The sequence below is a fragment of the Apaloderma vittatum genome, unplaced genomic scaffold (genome assembly GCF_000703405.1).
Source record: "Apaloderma vittatum isolate BGI_N311 unplaced genomic scaffold, ASM70340v1 scaffold13222, whole genome shotgun sequence".
Classification (NCBI taxonomy): domain Eukaryota; kingdom Metazoa; phylum Chordata; class Aves; order Trogoniformes; family Trogonidae; genus Apaloderma; species Apaloderma vittatum.
This window is the reverse complement of record NW_009704234.1, coordinates 1-22,179: the sequence shown is the minus strand read 5'-3', so window position 1 is coordinate 22,179 and position 22,179 is coordinate 1. Positions and strand designations below refer to the sequence as shown.

Sequence of the window (22,179 nt, the reverse complement as noted above, 5' to 3'; positions counted from 1 at the left end):
AGAGTTGAAACAGTTTGATTTCCGTCCTAAATAGCAGTCAAAACTAGCTGGTAATTAATATAGCCATCTTTTAAATTCAACAACACTTATATTGTATTTTGAATCAACAGCTTATATCCTATTTTGAACCAATAGCTGGATTCTTCTAGTCCTGGCATCACCAAACTGAAGACTCTCAGTGTCCTCACTGCAACCTCCAAGACGTTCACACCACTCAGAAGACTGAGTAAGTCTTCTGTACCATCTGTTGGGTTATTTTATTCCAAGTATTTTGTATCAAAACATAAAACTAGGCAAGGAAATAATGTGCAAAAGCAAGAACTTCACAGAAGCTGAGGCTTCTTGAATCTGAATCTCTTCTGCTGTGCCTTGCCGAAAGCCACAGAGGTCAGAGTGAGGGAATCTAAATTATTTGAAAGAGGCTAAAGCAGTTTTCTGAACTGGAGAGAAAGCTGCACCTCTCCCAGCTGGAACAAGCTCACTTCAGAAACACACAATGTGAGGCACTCACTCCTGCCAAGGAGCATTCTCTATTTAGTATCTGTGGGTTCACGAGGGCTTCTCCACTCGCTGAGTTGTACAGTTACACAAACGTGACGCTCAGGACACTTCTGAGAACAGAGTGACAGTTGTTTTGCTGCAGTAGTAGTGACAATATTTTGTGTGTGTAAAACAAAACATCTTTTTTTCACTACAAAAGATTGCTTGTCCTGAAGCCTGGCTGATTATGCAAGTGCATTTCCTGGCATAGTGCTGCAAGAGCAGAATTTCTGTACACACAAGCACTCAAATTGCACAGCCAGGCTGTAACAAACAGAGAAAAAACAAACACAAAAGGTAAACTACACAGCTGTACTGAGCACCTGCCTCACCTAGCTCTAAAGGTCTTGCCTATGAATTGTTTTAGCACTAACAGCCTATTGGTACCTTTATAGGCAAAGAGGAACTGCAAGTGAAAACAAGGTAAAAGGGATCACCCATCAATCCAGGACTTAAAGAACCTCTTTGGGAAAACAAGCCAGCACTGCAGCACGTGGCAAAGTCTGAGAAATCAAGAAGTCAAAGCAAAACTTACACACTGAACAAAGTGAGTTAAAATAGAGTCGGTCCCTCTACTAATATTTGACCATAGGCACCTGTGAAGGCCATAGGTATTTAAATCCAGATTTCAACAGTCTCCAAAGGGAGCCCTCTTCACAGACTCCAAGAGACTCGTCCTCCCCTGTCAGATGCCACTGTGGAAACCCAGCAGCCACTCTAACGAGCAGTATTTTCCTGGTGCATCTCTTCAACCACACCCATCCCCAAAAAGATTCAGAATCACTTTTTGTTACCAAGACAGACTTATTCTGAACCCTGTATATTAATTGTCAATTTACTTGCTGCGGTTTATCTGGTGCTAGATTCTCGTCTCCCTTACCAGCTGCCGGCATCACTCTTCCTGCACTTCATCTTGTTTTCCTTATTCAGAATTTTAAAACTAATGGTACAAGATAAAAAGAAAAATTACCTATTTCTTCTGCTAACATATTCTAGACTTCCTTAATAGCATAAATGAACACAGAGGACAGGCTGCTGTGTTACTCAAAATAGTAACTTTTTCTTCTTCAAAAGATTCTTACTTGTGGCAAAGCAAATCTGCTTCATCCATTCACAGGTGTTAACATTGATATAAAATCACGTCTGTTTGAGAACACACCAAACACCAACATATACATCTCCTCTAACACATAAGGCCAAAACATGCTAACAAAACACTTTGGAAATACATATTCAGAGTGTTCGCATTTTGTAATGAAGTTTGTAGTGGTGTTTCGGTCTTCCAGGAAGAGTTTGGCTCAAGGCAGCTGCATGCGCTTCGAAGCCCCTGCATCAGTGTGGTGTGATGCCGATTCAGACGTACCACGTTACCTGACACACCCCGACAGCATGTGAGCAGGCAGCAGACCTTCAGCCCGGGAACAGGTGAGTTACGTACAGTTCTACTAGTCTAGCTAAGCTCCTAGCAGCTGCTGACGTGGTTTGTGAAGCTGTGGAAAGGAGAAACTGGATCAGAAAGGATGAGAGCTCACCCTTCCAGGTCTGAGCACAGAGTCAGAGTCCTCCCGGCAGGTGTCTGATGTCCTAACATAAACCAGCTACGCGCTAAGGAAGCCACCAGGCCTTTCCACTTTCCACTCAGGTTTAGAAAAATCTCTTCAACAGTAGTAAAACTGAGCCCAAAAGTCAGATACGGAGATGACAGTTTGCCCCTGAAGAAGCATGGCACGCAGAACTAGTTGGAATCCTCTCAGACACAACTCTTGGCTGTCAGTGGGCTGGGAGGTACCACCTTGCTCTGTTCTCTGAAAGTAGTGCCTCTCTGCCAGGTATTGATACATTGGCCTTAGAATGCAACCACAGCTCAAGCGCTGTGCAAGAGTTCTCCCTCCATCACCCTCTACAAAGACTGCAGAGTATGGCAGAAAAAGAAGAAATTTGACTCCTGGATTCTGGCCTTTTCTGTAGCACATCTAGCACAAAGTCTAGCAAACTTTATGACTTTTGTCCATGTCTTGAGTACATGACTAGCACCGTATTTGATGTTCACTGTGTCTCATCAAGAGGCACCACTGTCTGCCGGTCGCTCCATTTGATTATACAAACCAACTCACATTCATGATGCAATGGCCACAATCAGGCCCAGTAAGGCCAAGTCTAAATTCAGGAATGAAGTAAATATCGATTTCAGGAATACTATTTTTTCCAGTTCCTCTAGACATAATATTAGGACTACTTATCACCAGCAGAAGGCAGGTTTACATCACTAAATAAAAGCGTGATTGTGGACTCCACTTACACATCTGTGCCATTTTAACGCACACAGCAGAGAGCTGCCGAAAGATGCAGAAACCTTGGCTTTAGCACTCCCAGCAAACAAAGTATAATCTCTCAGCAGCCCCTAATGTGCAACTGTTCCCTTGTTTTTCCTTGTGTCAGTTAGATTAAATGACATAATGTGCTACCAGAGCCTATTCCATTTTGCTGTGCAGATACAGGCATTGCAGGCAAACTGTTTAATACAGTGAATTATTACCTTCACAGTCAGCAGAAATACAGGGGCTCTACACAGAGTGCACTGTTCAGAGTTATGACTGTGTGCCTAAAGCACGTTTAGAATATGTACCTCTCAAGCCAAATAGTTCTAATAATAGATTATAGCAGCTTCTAGAAACATTAAAACTGCACCATCGCAGCTGTGTGAGCAGAGACAGCAAGTCCAACACCTCTGGGACATGTCCTGTTTTTCACTTTATCTATATCAACATTTTCAGGACATTGGCTTGTGAAAAAACCCTACTTTTAAGCCAGTAGAAAGATTTTCCTTTGAAATTTGATTAATGCAATATGAAAGTTCAAACAAAAATAGTTATTCTCCAAATAGTAGATAGTTTTTGTGGCAGTTACTGGAATTTATTGGCATAGCTGGGTTATCAGGACCTACAGTATATTCCAATACAATATAAACACACAGTAAAAAGAAATCTTTCTACTGCTAAATATCCTCTTACACCTTTCTACAATCCCACCTGGGCACCTAACAATCCAATTCCCTTAGCACCTTTTTCTCTATTTGAGGGTCATAAAAAGATTACCTTGTTTTTCCATGTGAATCGTTGATGCTAACCAAGACTGATGTGCATCACGAGAAAGGAATGAATTTACGAGAGAAAATTAAAACATTTCTGAAAAGGTAGTAACAACTCACAAAAACATTAACTGAATAAGAAACAAACTGTTTTGTCTTTGTCCAATGGCTACTCCAATCCACAAAATTTAAATCCTTTAGCATATCATAAGTAACGTAGTGATTAACTGGAATATGTAGTTCCCAAATAAATACAAGTGGATGCATCTGTTGCTCAGAACTGTTAATTATTGGCATCTCAGCATCACACCAAGGCAGGAAAGTATTTTCTTGGAAAGAACAGAATAGACCCATGTTATCATCTGGCTACATTTTTAACACTATCCCAATGTGTCCATTACAGTCCAACAAGAATTTCAACGTGAGAGCGACACCACAAGGTTAAAACAGAAGGTAGAAATTTTCTACTGCAGTTTAATGCAGTAGAAATCAGCTCTCGATTTCCACTGCCAACAGATGAATATTTAATAATAGTTTTGAAAATATTGATGTTCTAATTAACAGCTACATTACAAGAAAACTCAAAGTGTCAAATTATGGTAGAAGTTTCCAAAAAATTTGGGTTTTTTTCAGAATAATTCAGGATTGAATCATATACACAAAAAGAATACTTACAATGTATTAAGTAACATAATTAGTAACAACTGCTGAACCTTAGCAGGCTTCTCCAAGAAGAGGCTGCAGCTCAACAGCACTCATCTGCTGCCTGGAAGGTAACAGGCAATCCACAAGGAGGAGGGAGCTTTAGAAGAATGTCAGCTGAAAACAGCAAAAACTACCCTCGACAAGACACCATCCGGCTGTACATGAAAGAACTGACAAGGATAAAGCACATTTTACACTAGGAAAGGTAACGGCAAGGCTCTTTTGGTGCTTACAGCAATACGTTTGGTACAAAAATCTAGAAGCGATGGGAGGCGACTCTCTCCTGCTCTCGGTTCCTACCAGCCTCAGAGCTCCCTCTGCTCTAGAGGACACCTCTAAATTATTAGTTGGGTTAGGTGCCAGATTTTTCATATTCTTTGTGCCATACACTATGTATTACAACTGTTCACAGATGTAACTAAATACAGAAAATTTTTGTATGAAATGTACACACTAAAATACACATCTTAAAATATAAAGCAGAAATAAAAAACTAGAAGCATAGACCATTCTTGACTGAATCAAAAATTTTTCATGTAGAAACCATCATCCACATTATCTTGTGCCAGCAGAAACACTGAAAAAAGAACAGCTGGCAAGCAGCTGTTAGGCCAAAAATAACCTAAGCTGTATTTATTCCAAAAATATTTGATCTTGGACATTATCCTTTGGCTCCTCTATCCCTAATTAAAGGGAAGAATTCTATAAGCAGTGTGTATTTTTCCTGTTTAATCACTACTGCCCTAATATGAATGAGATCTATGACAATGGCAAAGTAAATACAAGCTAATGATTTTTAAAATATTTCAACATTTTACCCTTAAAACTTGCCTAGAAAAATCATTTTGTTATGCTAAAGTTTGCATTTACTTAAAAACTAGGTAGTTCAAAATACAAAATGAGAGTTCTCATTAGGAAAAGACACTTGCTTTATTCATTTGACGGCCCTTCATCAGTAATAAAACAATTAATAAAACAATTGCATACTGCACATAAGCTGTTATGGTATAGAAAAGAACACATATAGTTACCAGATTAGGAAAGGCAATGTCAGTCTGGAAAGACCTCTAGGGTTATTGTAGTACTAAATCCACTGAAACCTGAGAGAGATGAACCAGCCTCCTGTGCACATGTGTCAGGCTTTATGGAAGATTTTTAACACGCAAAAGCTTACAGATGTATTATCCTCCCTCTAGTAACTAAACCGTGTCTCCATGCAAAGTTTCATAGTCTTAAAGAGAGGGGAAAAAAGAAACCATGTACATGCCAACAATAAAGCCATCAGTTTTCAGCTCTCCTGGCTCCTAGCACGGCCAATTAACAAAGCACATCAGCCATGAAGTTCACCACAGATGTAGATTTTTATACTCAAGACAGTCAAGATTTGCAAACAGACAGCCACGAACAAGATTTGTAACACAGCCTGAAGTCCACAACAATTGCATTAGTATTATTTCACATGCTGTATGGATATTGATACCAGTATTCTAGCCAGACACCATAAACACATAAGCAGAAAAATTTAAGTAAACCCTTACACAGTCGTATAAATAACTGTAAGAGTAGATTTTTACAAATAAGTCAAGACAGCCACGAACAAGATTTGTAACACAGCCTGAAGTCCACAACAATTGCATTAGTATTATTTCACATGCTGTATGGATATTGATACCAGTATTCTAGCCAGACACCATAAACACATAAGCAGAAAAATTTAAGTAAACCCTTACACAGTCATATTTGCAAAAATCTACTTACAGTTATTTATAAGTCAAATGACAAAAAACGAACAAGCATTAGGCATATACACATACATACACACCCTACATATAACATGCATAATAGCTCTTCAAAATAATTGTTAGAAGTATTTCACATGGCTCACTCTCAGAATAACTTTTCTTAGACTACCTCTCGATAGGTTTAAGAATCTCACTAGGGACATCAACAGGCTAATTTTTTGTCCAGGAATCAGGAGTTCTATAACTTGGAAAGAAAAAAACACCTGCTATGCTTAATCTTGATGGAGAAAAGGTGACAGCAACCAATAATATTTGGCATTTTTCCATGCCTAAGGAATCTTGCATTTATAGTCTGAAAAAACTCAGACTGAATTTTGACCACAGGCCACAACACTCACCTGTGAAAACCTCTTTCAAAGCCATGAAGTTTTCTCTACATTTCAGGGCTAGGATGGCACTGACACTTAGAATACAGCAGTGTTAGCTTTCCACATTGGTTTATAAACACACCAAAAATAAAAAATATATATCATCAGGATTGGTATTTTGACTCAATTGTAGCCACCCATACCAGGAAGCTACAGCCTGGTAAAATGAACTTTAAAAAGCCAAACAAAGCAAAGGTCTTTTAGAAAATCGTTTAGAGATACCTAAGGAAGAAGGAACAGAAGTACAGGACACTCACCAGGCGTGTATTAACAACAGGAAACAGCAATGCCAAGAGGGCCCCATTCAGCATATGCATCTGCAACCTTAGAAAAGAGATATGATGTCATTTTTACATATGGAAACATGCATTTTAATGTAGTATCTCTTCAACAAAAGACAGCAAGAGACTTGAAAGAAATCCTTTTAGCTCAATTTGAACAAGGCAACTGAGAAATGCAATAACCAGGACAAGAAATATCTCTCTTTAAATACATACTTAAATAATTTCCTAAAGTAGGACTGCTTTCTATAATGAGCTTTGGATTCCTAGAAAGCCTGAACTGCCCATTTGTGTTAATCCTGCTCATGATGCAAGCTGCTAAATGGTTGGCTTTTTCCTGTTCATTTGTCCTACAGAGCCTAAAATAGCATATCGGAGAAAGGTTTTTAATCTTGTCCAACTCTGTAAACGCACAGCTTCAAAGTACAGCTTCAGGAATTTGGAAGAAGCCCCTTAGAGCCTCCTGCACATCAGAAACTCTTGTGGTTCCTAAGTAACAATACACAGTATTTTAGAAAACATTGTGTACATTAGAGAAAAAACCACATCAGCAAGAATTTGCTTTTACTATTTTAACGTATATCCACAATTTTAAAACTAGACCCATACCATACACACGGCCTTCGATGAAGTTCAGTTACCAATGTTTAGTGAGGATAACAAAAAGGTACAAGGCCACATAAATTAGACAAGCCTATACAATAATCTGTAGAAAGATGTCTGCATTCTCACCTGTTACTGAGCTAATTTGTGTTGTAAGCGAGGCCAAAACCACCAGCACAAAAGAACTAAGGGTATGTGGCTCACCACCCAGAATTTAAGCCCTGACCCTTATCAAGGTGTCATTTTTCAATCCAGCCAATATGCCTTTCCAACTGGGTATATGTCCTAATATTTTATGACTCAAGCCGTAATTAACTTTCAAAATGCGTCTTGCAAATAGACAGAAATACAGCAAGAAAGAGGCATTACCTGAAGAGAATCATTGCAGTCCGACACGGAGGACAGGCAAGAAGAAAAATCTGGAATGTTTAGAAACAAATGCAAATTAATGATCTTTTTTAGACTCTATTTTCTCTATCTTTCTTTCCCAGTTCCGTATGTCAAAGTAATTTCCAACTAGAATAACTCTTTTACAGCAGAAAAGACTAGAAATCTTGAACAAATTAAAAGGCTGCCTAGATATAAAGGGTCTTGCTAATCAGTATGAACAGCATCTTCTTCTGCTAGTGCCTAAGAAACGAGTCAAATTCTAGCCTGTTTAATATTGTCATTATAAAAGGTCTCCCAGAGAAGATTACGCATGACCAATTATTTTATGACAGCGGCTCCTTTAGTGCTCAGCCACGCTAATGTCCCTGCTGTACTAAAGATCAGGCACTTACAACAATAGTTTCCTTCACTTCTGCTGGGCCAGACCCAGCTCTTGAAGATCTCATGCGAGATGGCTGTCTCTGAAAGCCTCTGAATATTTCCCAAAATTAGGCTACCACACAAACTCAGTAGTCATCTTCAAATCAATAAACTTTGCAGGACTGTAAAAATGTCACCAATTATTACCTAGCTGTTTCAAAGGCCCAAAGATCTGAATATCATTGGAGCAGCCTGTTTATTTTTTTTTACAGATCATACTCCTACCACAAATAGGACTCAATTTGTAATTTTTCTGTAATTAAGTATCCTTGATTTACACAATGCCCCATCTAAATTTAGATGATAACCATCATCTTTTGATACTGCTGTCCAAACCTCACTTGAACTTAGAAAGCAGTGCGTCAGCAAGTTTTATTTTGGATATGAAGAGATTACTACCTGAGTGTTTAGTGATAAAAATCCTACTTTTGTAGGAGTTTTTTATAGGAAAAGAGACTTTGCCCTACTGCCTAAGAAGCATTTAAAAAAAAAAAAAATCACACTTTTTATTGCTTTTGCTAAAATAAATTCACAGTAGATTATTTCACTGCCAACCCACAAAACAAATTATCATCACTTCAAGTGAGAACATTCGGCGAATATGTCTGCTTTATGGACAAGTGAGACTGGACAATTCACCAAACATGTTTCTTTGAAGTGTTGCAGGGCTGGGAAGAGGCCTCTGATGTATATTCAAATTAATTACCACCAGATCATGTACTCGCTGCACCAACAGTAGAAATGCTGAAGCCTGATCATAGTACAGCCCTTATGTAACAGTTTGCTGTCATTACTATACAAACAAATGCACAAATTCCAAATATTTTATTTCCAACTGAGGTTATTAATATGCACCCTTTTTTTCTCTCCTCTGATGCACTTACTTGTATGTTTAATTCCAGTCAGTCTCAATACAAGTTTAAAACATGCACACACACAAACTGTATTTCCTAAGTCATTCAGAACTCTAATAAAGGCACAGCAAGAGAGAGGCAGCAATTAAATTAACCGGAACGTACCTCAAAATGTGGGGGTTTTAGTGAACGCTGTTAAAATCCAGAGTTTCTCTGAAGTCTTTTATTTAAAAAGCAAGTAATTTGAACTCATCAGTGCAAGTTAAAGAGAAGGAAAACATAACTGATTCATGATGACAACAGATAATGGATTTTTTGTGTGTGTGCTAAGGAAAAAAATATATGCCAGAAAAATCGTGAGAGGTCCATATACCACCATGCACATAAAACCTATATGGCTGCTGGGAAAAGTATCCAGCACTTACTACGCTTCACTATTCCACCATTGCATATTTTTGCAATAAACTTTTCTACTAAAGTTCTCGAATTGTGGACTGTATTTTCCCTTCTTTGCAGACCATAAATACAGGTCTCTTACAATAACTATTTTTTTCCCATGCCACTTGCATGTATTAGTCAAATTTTTTAAACAGCCCATGTTGTATGTTAGAAAAAGGAGATATGATCTATAGTCTCACTAGCTCATCCAGAGTTTTAAATTCAGGTTATTTCAGGATTTCCTTAAATCTGACAGGAGATACATATTACTTTTGAAGCGCAGTTCATACCTTCACAGAAGAAACTCTCTTCTTAAATAGAAAAATAATAATAATAAAAAAAATCTGTGTATCTCCTATGTATTAAACCCCACGGGATTAACCTTTTTCTCTCTATGCATAAAATAATCAGATCAGAAATCAGCCTTAATTACACCAGTCATTTCTTTTTCCAACACACCGCAGCGCACTCAACTATCACATGGTAGAGCAAAAACTACAATATAAGTCTGTACACTGTCTGAATCTCTCCACTGAGGATAAAAAATAGCTAGTATTAAAAAAGGCTGGCAGAGTTACAAGAATCAGGATGGACAGACCAACTTAAAATACTTCACTACCATGGAGACAGGCAAAGAAGAGAACAAGATTCACAGCTGCTTATTTTTACACCAATTCTACGGGAAGAAACAGTTTGAGGAATTGATAAGGGAAAAATAATATTTAATATTTTTAAGCATGCAAGCCTCTGTTACAAAGGATCTTTCAGAAAATAAGCCTGATTTTATGACAGCAGAGAAATCATAACTAGGATGTTTACGTTAAAACTTTAGGATAATGGGAAGCAATCTTAAAATGCTTCAGCTTTAGCAGTTCAATATCAGGCAGTTTCTCTCTAAGTATGTATTTTCTGTGATAAATAAACCTAGCCTCCTTAAATGTTTTACGAGACACCCTCATATCTGATTTTCCAAGAACCGTATCACGGAGTAGATTCCAACATTATAAAAAGTATCATCATTCAGCTCAGAGTAATTAGCAGCATTAAAATATCTAGTTTGCAGCAGACGAGCTCACAAGCTCTAACACAAGTGTTCACATACTTACCCGTAATCATATTACATTTCACTGTCACACTGGAAATAAAATCCTTTGCCTTGCAGGAAGAACCAGCTCTGTTTTATAACCCAAACAATGTCATATTAAATTAGCGGCACGGCTGTGAAGAGTTCCCAGCCTCCGTTTGCCGGCTGGAACTCTCTTGGTTTTACACACTCAGGCTCGCACAGATGTCAGCCCCCTTCTCTGGCACAGCAGCCCTGGTGGAAACAGGGCAGCCCTGAAGTATGTTCAAGGCAGAATAACTCAACTTTCAATCCAGGAACAACTTAAATGTCCCTCCTTATTCTGTCAGATCTGCTACTTGTTAACGTTTTCACATCACAAATGAAAAGACGGACAAAAGAACTAACCAGGAATCCAAAATGTGAAAGTAACTATTTCAGGAGGGGAAAAAATAAGCCCTAAAAATATACATTGTCTGATAGGCTGAATTCTGGGTACAGTTCTGATCATTCTCTTCCCCTTTAACCTCTCTCTCAAAAAAGAAAAAAAAAAAAAAAGCAGGTTTAGAAAAGGGTTACAGAGGTCAACAAGATCAAAAAGTATAGAACATCTTCCCTTAGATGAATTGATTTAATATATTAAGACTCTTCAATCTGTAAAAGAGTACAGGGTAACGAGAGTGAGAGGAAATGAAGGTACAAAATCATGAGTAGTCTTGAGGAAATGTAGAGATAACAAGTCCTAGGTGGGGCCAGTATTGTGAGTCAGGAAGACCAAGTCTTTTTCACCAGCACAGGACCAGGAAATACAACAATTTTTCTCAGGCAATAAATTGCAAAGAAGCTCATAACACCGGTCAACCTGCAAGCTGAAGTTCACTTCAACTTTGAGGACACAGATGAAAACAAAAGTCAGAAAGTCTGTCAATATGCTTCGGAGCTGCTCTGCAAGACCATAAATATCATTGTCCGTCCCCAGGGGAAATAATTTCTGGCATGAAGAAGCGCACGGCCAGCGCTCCCCTGCACAAGCCCAGATACAAAGGTCACACCACAACATGTGATGATCAGCAGGGCTGTTCCCATTTGCAGATTGTTAACGTACAGGATTGCACTGCTCAACTACTCCTTCGCTGAGATAAGATCTTAAAAAGAGACTCAACTCATGGCTGTCCTGAAGTAACTTCAGACTAGGCTGCAAATCAAGTCTTCCACATTCCTTCTTCCAATCATTCACTAAGAAGAAGAGAAAGCTCCAAACGGTATCTAGAGGTCAGGGATAGAGTGGAAAGCAGAAGGAAAAGGATGGTATTTTTCTGCCTGTAGTAATACATGTATGACCCGGTCATTGTTTGATGGAGTCCCCAGGAAGTACCTTTTGAGTTCATTAAATTTGAGAGATTGTTACTTCCTTAAATCTGCTTGCGTTACTCATTCACGCCAATGTAGCAGGCAGAAGGACCTGTGTGTAAAAGGACTATTCCAAAAGACAACAAGAAGGTAGTGTTGCATCAGTTTATTCAGAAAACTTCTTTGTATCTACCTATTGCTTTCTACTAAAGTATTACATTGGCCCTCCCCAATCCCTGTTAAGTTCACAGGCTTTTTAATCACTAAAAGAAAGGATAGCCAAACAAAGGAAACACTACTGTTAAAGAGGAACCGGGTAAGTGGGAAAACACCAATTGTTTTTCAAAAATCCAATTTTTAGAAATCAGAATTTACAAAAAACATTACTCATTGACCTTGCGATAGTGTCTTCTAGGTTAAAGTTAAACTCGGTATCAAAAAGACTAAGCATCAACCAAAAGAAGCTGATACTTTGCAGCAAGTTAGGTTTTGTTGATTATAGCCAGTTTTCCAGTGACAAAACACAACAGAAACAGGTATCCAAATTTCAGAACTAGGGAAAAAAAATCCAATACTGAAATAAACACCCCAAAATCCACAAAAGACTGCAACATCATGAAACCAAAAAGAACCAAAAGTAACTTAAAGATGAGCTCCCTTTAATCCAATCCAATTTCCTACTGTCAATGCGCTGTGTTAACTAATGTGCAGATTTTCCTAAATCTGCCTTATTACAACCCCAACACACTCAGATATAGCAAAACTCAAAACTTCAACACACAGTCACAAGTAATGAGTTACTACCTATAGTAGTTAAAGTCTACTATACTAAAATACATGCAAACATTTTACCCCCATCTGTCATTATATGCCATGACCTACCTAAACCAGAGATCCTAAAAACAGATTAAACGCCTAAAGTGAGAGGCTGTGGTACACGCTAGTTATATATAGGGAAATACTGTATATATTTTATGTTACAGGTGCCAACAGCTTTGAGACCATCACCACAGAATTTCTCTCAGCTGCAAATTTCCTCATTTGTCTGTATTTCTCAGTTTCTTTGACACGTAAGCATGCCACACTCCACCACTAGTGGATACCACTCTAGTCCCTGCCTCCCTCCATGAGCACTCTAAATAGGCAGAGCTCACTGATTTTCACGGTGGTTTTTTGGCTGGATGTCCAGGTAGTTTCATTCCAAAACAATCCAAATCTCTACAAAATATTATACCTAAAATACTTCTGACGGGAGCTCTTAATGACATTTTTCAGTTAGTACCCGGAAGCAGAGAGAGCAGTCAACACGTCACGAAAGGCTTTTTTTTCTACAAAATATTATACCTAAAATACTTCTGATGGGAGCTCTTAATGACAGTATTTTTCAGTTAGTACGCGGAAGCAGAGAGAGCAGTCAGCACTTGTCACAAAAGGCTTTTTTGCTTCTAACAGTCACAGCCCTGCCGAGACAGAAACACGCATAACACAAAGATCACCTTGGTTGATCACAAACCCGTTAAAAAGACCAAAGAGGACGATTCAAAAGGTTGACCGTTCCAGATGGAACATCACAAAAAGCCACACAATATCGACAGAAACGCTTACAGGTGTCTGGCTGGAGTCACTCCTGGCAGAAGATAGCGAAGCACCCTACAAGCAAAACCACTGCCTCTCACATATGCAGCACAGATTTCGTTTACTTGCAAAACAGCAGCTTGTCTGTGCCCGAGCCGCCTGTTTGGTTTAGTATCTCATTGCAGCAGACTGGAAACATGTCTTTCTTTTCAAACATTCCAGTCGTGATCACTTAGCCATATCATAAATGGATTGGTTTAGTACACTGTTTCAAAACAAGAACTTCAAGAGGTTGGAATTTAATTTCTGCTTGCAATATTCAGAGCAATGTGAGAAATTAATGGGAACTAGATTATTCCAAAATTGAAAAAAAAAGAGGGGGGAAAATAAAGGAGAAAATAAAAAAGAGAAAAAGAGAGAGACACACAAGCTTTAGTCAATCTGCACTGAAATAAAAATTCGCACCCTTTCTTAGGTGTATCAAAGTACCCTCCACAGCAGAGGAGATTAAACACATTTAAAAGGCTACGATACAATGGTAAATTTAAGTGTATTTTACTATACATGTGAAAACTATCCATTCTCCCCCACAATGGCAAAACACAAGGCAATGAACATTCAAGCAGATGGATAATTTAAAATATGTAGATTTTGTTAATTAGAATTAATTGTTTAAGGAAGTTCAAAACAATCACCCTATCACTTATCAGAAAGCAATGGTTTAACAACTCCATCATACATCTTGGACTCAGCATCTAGACATGTTAGATGTCCACTACTTTTGTACGAACTACCAATTCAGCACAGACCTGCCACTTAAAAGCCATCGGTTTGCCTTCTAAAACGTCATTTTTTTAAAATTAACATACAGTAACTGTGGTTTGTCAAATCTGAAAAGAGGACAGAGATCAGAAGATGTTACATTCTCATAACTAAATAGCAGCAAGTTGAATGTATTTAATATTTCGGCATAAAAATCACAGCTGCCTCACTGCAGCTGTCAGACAAGTCCAGGGATTAATTAACGTGTCCTGTGAAATTGTTAATCTAGCATTAAGAATACTCACGACTCAAAGCAACACTGCTGGCAGAGCATTAAGTAATAATACAGTGAAAGTAGTTTCTGTGTTGTAAAAAACAGAATCTGGGAACTTAAGCTGCCCATTCCTCCTTCCGGCTTCCCAGTTCTACCCAGGAATGAGGAGTGTAGCAGGTTCAGTGTTTCCATCCTCTACAACCTAATGTCTATATGTTCATAGGGACATTCTAGATTAGTGTCTCCTTCCACAGGCTTAGTTTGTTTGCTGGACAAACCTGCAACTCACCTTCTTCCCTTTTAGCATCTTAGGTGAAACATTTCTAGACTTCTCCTATCTTAGGATCAATTATTAACGTAAGACTCACACCCTCCTATGTGTGCAATAGCATTACTCATCACATCCTAGGAATTAGTATTTCAGAGGCAAAGTGTCACCAAGGTCATTTTTCTTCCTTTTTCTCTAATCACTGCCTGCACCAGTCCTTCACTAGCAGGGGGTTACTTCATTCCCCATTCCTAGCTTATGCTTTAGGAAAACCTGACAATCAAAAACTTATCCAGCCGTAAAAGAAAAAAATGCTGAATTTAAGAAAAAACTCACTAAAGAGCCTGACTTAAGAAAATTTAATTTGCACTGAATTTAAATTAACTTGCATTTGCATCTGTCAATGACACTGTGAAAGCTTGCATGGGTTCACAGTTACATTCTCATGCATATTCATATGTGTCCATTTTTGTTAGTTTTCCCCCCCAAACATGGCATTTCTGAACAGTTTCTCACGGAAGGAAAATCATTGTAGAAAAGCCCTGCTCTACTCTGCCTCAAGTTACCAATCCCTTTGTCTTGTCACAGTTCGCAATTCCTCAATTTGTGGATTTTACAATAAAAATGCGTAATCTTTAAAAACAGCAGGATAATAAATGTTGAATAGCTTTATTATTACGGGCAATTTGCTCCCAAAAGCACAGAAACAGTAGCACAAAGCATAGAAAGCTAAAGCATAACATCATACTCCCGACCATTTAGGCTGGCATTTCAATAACGATCAAAATATAAACAATTAAATTCACTTGACATTAATTACTTGGCCATCTGAATAAATGTAACCCCCTACCATATCTATCCAAAGCCCTGAGGAAGTGTCACAAGAAACACGAGGCCCATTACACTCCTCACAGGTTTCAAACACGTGGTACAGAACTTGTTCTGGGTGAGCACCAACACAGTTCAGATTGCTTCAGTGGATGTGGCTGAGGTACAACCACTGCAGCAAAACTCATCCTCTGTGACTAGGAGAGAAAATATTTACAGCAGCGTGTATCGGGGTTGTGTGGCCAGGTTTCAGCAGCGGGGTGACTTCTGTGAGGAGCAGCCAGAAGCTTCTCCACGTCCCATGGAACCAACAGCAGCCAGCTCCAAAGACAGAATCCACCGCTGGCCAGTGCTGAGCCTGTCGGTGACGGTGGCAACATCTCTGTGATGACATGTTTCAGAAGGAGGGGGGAATAAATCTACAGCACTTGGAGAGACAGAGAGAGGAGGGAGAACATGTGAAGACACCACGGTCAGCGAAGAAGTGAGGGGCAGCGGAGATGCCGCCGAGCCGTGGAGCAGAGCGTGGTGTGGCACACTGGCCGCCTGTAGCCTGTGGAGGATGCCAAGCTGGAGCAGAGAAGCCCGGGAGGCCAGGGGAAGGCCGTGCTGAAGGAGGCTCTCCCGGCAGGACCTGCAGACCTGTGGAAAGAGGAGCCCGCACCGGAGCAGGTTTGCTGGCAGGAGCTGTGACCCCACAGGGGACTCACAGTGGAACCATCTGTTTCTGAAGGCAGGCACCACTGAAAGGGCCAGTTTGTGAAGAGCTGTCTCTCGTGGGAAAGACCTGGTAAAGAATGGTCGCCTGTGAGAGTGACCCACACTGGAGCAGGGGAAGCTGGGAGTCCTGCCTCTCAGGAAGAAGGAGCAGCAGAGACAACATCTAATGAACTGACGACAATCCCCATTCCCTGTGCCCCTGCACTGCTCAGGGAGAGGAGGCAGAGAAATCAGGAGCAACGTTAAGCCCAGGAAGAGGGGAGGGATGGGGGGGAAGGTGTTATTTTTTAAGATTTGGTCTTATTTCTCATTGCCCTTCTGTAATTTGATTTGTAATAAATTCAATTTCCCAAAGTTAAGTCTGTTTTGCCCGTGACAGTAACTGTCAAGTGATCTCCCTGTCCTTACCTCAACCCACAAGCCTTTCGTTTTATTTTCTCCCTCCTGACTGGTTGAGAAGGGAGAGATAAAGTGTCTGTGGTGGGCACCTGGCCTCCAGCCAGAGGCAAACCACTACACAGTGCACATAAGACAACAAAGAGGAGGGGTTTAGAACAGAAAATATTAGACAAAAGTCATGCCAGTCCCCAGAATAAGGTGGCCAATTTGATTTAGTCCACCATTCCACTGAAGTTCCTGAAGGCTCAGGCAGCGATTCCAGAAACATCAGGTTAAGCTGCTAGCTACAAGGAATGGTGCATGAAACTGATAAATAGGTTAAAAAAACCCCAATCTAGAAATGTATTACAGTCAACAGTGATACACTACAATATTGGATAATACACTGAAATAACTAACAGCTCAATTCTAACAGGAAAAAAAAACTAAACAGAAGAAAAGGAAACAAAAAAGGGCCTGTTTCTCCATAAAACGTGTTTAAACTACATATGTTAGACTTGGACTAATATTTGCTTTAAATCTACGATTTCATCAAAATAAACTAATATCTGATTACATAACTATTCATCTAATGGCCTTTAGATAATAACTCTCAGTGTAAATATTTGGAGCAAGAGAAAGTTAAGCATCTTCATCTAGGATTCCCAATCACACAATTCCTGCTCCTCTTTAGAGAGCAAGATGACTTCTTGTCAATTCTCCACTCTTAATATTCTTTTCTCCTAAGGATATACAGAATAACAGAGAGAATTACCAGAGTACTCATTCTATCCTCAAGCACAGCAGGTATTTCCAAATTCTAGCAACTTCAAAACAAAGGCTTAACCTAGAGCTTTAAACTCCAGTTCCTCAGCTAGAATTGGCAGCACCACATACTACCACGATCCTCATCACCTTGACTAAAGTACGGACATTTTCAGCTCACGATAAAGCACCTACTGGCCAAATCTTGTCTAAATTGAAGTGGCTGAACTGTAATCTCTTCACACAAAGAAAACCGCGATTCACAGACTTAAGACACACTTCCTATTTTTTATACTAAACTAAAATTGATATTATTTGAGTAAGAAGCCGTGTACCACACTAATATTTTTCAATTTCTCTACTATACGCTGGGACTTGCTAGAAATAGGCAAAATGATGAAACAAGCTATATAGACAGTGTTAAAATTATCACGGAAAAGCTTTTCTTCAGCTCAGTAAGTAATTATTACATTAATTACGGCATCAGTTAAAGCCTCTAAATGCCAGTTGACAGTGTTTTTTAATTTTAAACAATGATTATGTTTAACTGTAAAAATTAAGAAAAAATTACCATTATTAGAACCAGAGGCAGATTAAACTAGACAAGAAACCATGGATTTTTTGAAAGCTAAACTAATTGTTCTGGAGCATCCCAGACCCAGTAGAAAGCAAATGAGGATTTATCTCATGATCTGTCACTTTGTATCTATGCCCCTTGAGCTGTTATCATCTTTCGAGCCATAAAATGCACTCTTTGGCAAGAAATACCAGTGTTTTAATTGTTCTTCACCTGCCCTTTTTCAACACACACTATGATGAATCTCCCCTCTAGAAATCAGCTTTAAGAGATGTATCCTGAGTTTTGAAGACACAGAATATAGAAAAACATACGATTCAACCAAATTCCTCTAAATACTACATAGCATTTAGGAGCAGCGTCCACAAATCCAGATTCACACTTAAAAAAAAAAAATCACATTTGACCACATAATCAAATTTTCTCCAAGGTTTAAAAAGAAAAAAAAGCAAGGAAGGAGGAAGAGAGGGGGACATAATTAGTTATTTGTTGGGACACACTCCCAAGTGAGGCAGAATTCAGTCAAGCTACATTTATTATGTAAGTTCCAAAACCAGCTCATTGTTTCCAAAAACACAGTAGCCTTTTTTTGCAGACAACAGAAAGGATCCAGGTCTCTAATGAAGCTAAAACTGGAAGTCATGAACACAGGATTTGGTATTACTGATCTGCAGATGCACTTAGCACTGATTTCAGTTATGCAAACATCAGCTCAAGATCACTGGACAAAACTGGACTCTCCTAGATTTCCTTCCCATGCCTTTTTTTCCACATATCACTTCCCTGTTAGTTTACTTCTCATTGCCTGAAGAGATCACTGTTTGAAAGAACCATCTATGCAGGTGCTTCCAACAAAAACATTCTCTTTTCTCCAGACAAATGTTGGTCCTTAACTATCTTAGGTGTAGTAATTCTGGAAGAAGTCATTGGCATCTTAAAATCAAGGAAGCTGACAATTTACAACATCTTAAGAGAAGGACTAGCTGTACATATCATTTTAGGATTAGATTACAGTCATGTTTCTGCCATTTCCCTAAACAAGGTTTCAAGAAACTTTCACACACTTCTAATTTGTACAAAGTGATCAGTCCTAGCCTTCAGAAACCAAAATTAAAACTGTCAGCCTCAAGAATCAACTCACAAACATATAAACTCAAATTTAAGAAAGAAAAAAAATAATCACATCATCATTAAGGTCAGACAGGACCTTCTCAGCACTGCACCCTACCATTGTTACACCACATCTAAAATAGTTCTTCCCGCTTACAAAAACGATTTGATCGGAACACAGCTTGGTGGTATACGCAGAGATCAGACACCTGGTCAAAACAGACTCATTTGTAGAACTCGCTATCCCTTATATTACACAGTTTTGTTTGCCCAAACGCGGCACAGATGTAATTCCCAAATCATTTTGTGATTTCTTAGGTATTTTAAAAGCAGGAGTTCTGCTTTTATACAGAGCAAAATTGAAGGATAATTTCCAGTTCCAAATACTTTGGCTCAGAGCCCAGAGCCTTTGTTACTCTGAGGTGAAACACTCTCAGCTAAGGAAAACACAAACTGAGTGAAAGAAACCTTTACCAACTGCTACTGTTGGCTTCCTTTTGAAGTGATCCTGATTGTTACAGCACATTTCATCTCTTCATCCCACTTTGCTCACCCTAACCTTTAGGCACAGCAGCAGGATTATGTACAAACTACTGCAAGAACAGAAGTGGAAGACAAATTTTGTTTTCCTCTGTTTCCTCTTACCAACCTGTTGCCCTCCGCAAATTCAGGCCAAAAAAACCAATGCCTGCAAGATTCCAGTGACCACGTATCACTCTTCTGAAGACAGAGGTCACTGACCGGCTGTGTATCTAACCTGTTCCCTCTGCTGAAAGCTGGTGGGTTTGCAGCTGTTCTCATTCTGTTCTCAAGCTGTTAAGCCCAGGCCTATTTCTAACGCACCTGCTCGAGGAGGAAGAGGCACGACTTCTGAATTTTGCCGACCCATCTTCTCAATTTCACAAGTGCTCATAATTTGTAATTAACATGGGATTATTAAAAAGCTTCACAATTGGTCAAAAAGCAGTTAAGAACTGCCCATGAGTGACTACCTGTGAGAGAGCACTAATGAATGAGGTAAACAATGCCAGCTCCCCCATTGATGTAGAACCATTAACTTTTGCTGAATGCTTATCCTAACATTGTATTAGAATTCCATTATCAAGGCAATTAAAGTTTCAAATCATAACGGTAACACAGTCTCACCTTCTCCCCAGAGGATTCCTAGGAAAGTTTTCCAGTAAACACGGAGCATTGCCAAGAAATGGAACGTGGCTATAGCATTTTAATTTCTACAGCTCTTGCACACCTTCCACTTTCCCCTTCATTACCAATAATGACTAATTGATTACACAGCAATTGCTACCACTTCGCAGGAAACAAGTATCCTGTGGTGTAAAATACTGAGCTAACATTGCATCACCGCCTAGGAATTTACATAACCTAATAATTACATTCTGGAACTGTAAGTTGATTGTTGTAAAGGCCTTGAATATTGCTCTAAGAGCCTGGTTTTTTTCCCCCTTCTGAAATAATACCCATCACCCAAAAACTTCTGCTACAACCTGAAAAGATGTTTCCATTCCTGTTAGAGTATGCTCTCCAGGAATGAAACAACTGAGAGACGAAAAATGACATTGGTCTGATTTTCATCTGTTACTGATCTTAGATATTGTTATCACGGCAGCTTTTGACATTCTTCTATTAATTCTTGAGCTTAAATTTTAAGTTGCCCAGTGTCGAGGGTACAATATCACCAAAACTAAATGAAATCATTATTTCGGACACATCCCACGCTCCTTACCGAGCTCAGTGAAACCAGCAGTTAAGTACACGCACAAGACTATTGTCAAAAACAGCTGGTAAGCTTTAGATATTGCAGTTTATGAATGTTTCTATTTTTCTGGAAGCCACACAAATTACACATTATCATGCACCAACAACCAAGCCATGAGTCATTAAAGCACATAGCTTATCCACAGGTATTAAGCCAGATTGGTTTGTTCACTACTCCATGTATGAGACACAGGTAACACTTATTTCCTTAATATTCAGCTTCTAAAATCAGAAATGTTAAGCCAACATTGTCTGCACGAAATAGAGTAATTTGTTTCTTCGACACCTCCACAAAACACATTCAAACCCTGAAAAGTCACTTGCTTGAAAATGCTGCGTGTAAATTACACAGCCCACCTTATCAATAACCTTGTTTTCAATAAATTTGGTGCAAATTTTACCATTGCTGTCAGTGGAAACAGCATTTTTCTATTTCCGAAGGAAGGATCAGGTGAAAGCAATTCGTGAATGAGGCTGAATTGTTTGCATTTTCAACCACGGATCTGGACATCAGTCACAGCCACAATTTTATCCTTTTTGGTTAACTTGGGTTGTTTGAGTTTTTTTACAGATTTCAATTCAGCTGATTAAAAACTAAGTTTTAAAATGTTTATACAAATTCTCGGCATTTGTATTTTTGCTATGCACCGTTGGTCCCCGAACCAACCATGGGGGAAAACACTGCTTTGCAAGTCTAAAAACTAAAGCAAACTTACCTGCATCATAGTGACCACATGGCAGGGATTCAGGAGGTAGATGACAGTCCTGGTGGCAAACTTGAAGCCCACCTCCAGCCCGAAGATGAGGCAGAGCACGACCAGCAGCACATTCTTGCCCAGGCTCTCCTGCCTCGGCTGGGGCTGCTCCAGCAGGTGACCCTCCAGCTCCCTGAAATGCAGCTGCCTGAGCTTCCACAGGGACAGAAGGATCTCCACGACCCCGATGGTGAGGAACACCAAACTCTCCAGCAAGCGCTGCTGCCCGGAGAGGAAGGCCGCGCACTCCGGCCCTCCGTTGCCAGCAAAGCTGGGGTCCACACCCCCGTACATCCAGTCCAGCAGATTATGGAGGCTGTAACGAGACATGGCGGGACAGCACCTCTTCTCCTCCTCGACACCGTCCAGGAGCAGGCGGGAGCAAGGTGGAACCAAAGCCAAAATGCTGTCGGGCTGACGAAACATGAAACGCAAGGACGGCCCCTCTAGAGTCCCCTTCCTGCCCGAGCAGCTCAGGGCGAGGCTAAT

General features: G+C 39.6%; 1 protein-coding gene across 1 annotated transcript in view; it reads right to left on the bottom strand.

Annotated features, from left to right (window-relative positions):
- Nucleotides 1–22,116, bottom strand: part of TMEM164 (transmembrane protein 164) — a 30,094-nt gene extending 7,978 nt beyond the window's left edge. Inside the window, exons 1-3 of the mRNA XM_009864980.1 lie at nt 21,652–22,116; nt 7,757–7,806; nt 6,761–6,827 (exon numbers count right to left, since the gene is read on the bottom strand). Coding sequence (XP_009863282.1) covers nt 6,761–6,827; nt 7,757–7,806; nt 21,652–22,116 — 582 coding nt within the window. The remainder of the gene's footprint in view (nt 1–6,760; nt 6,828–7,756; nt 7,807–21,651) is intronic.
- Between the last annotated feature and the right edge of the window lie 63 nt (nt 22,117–22,179).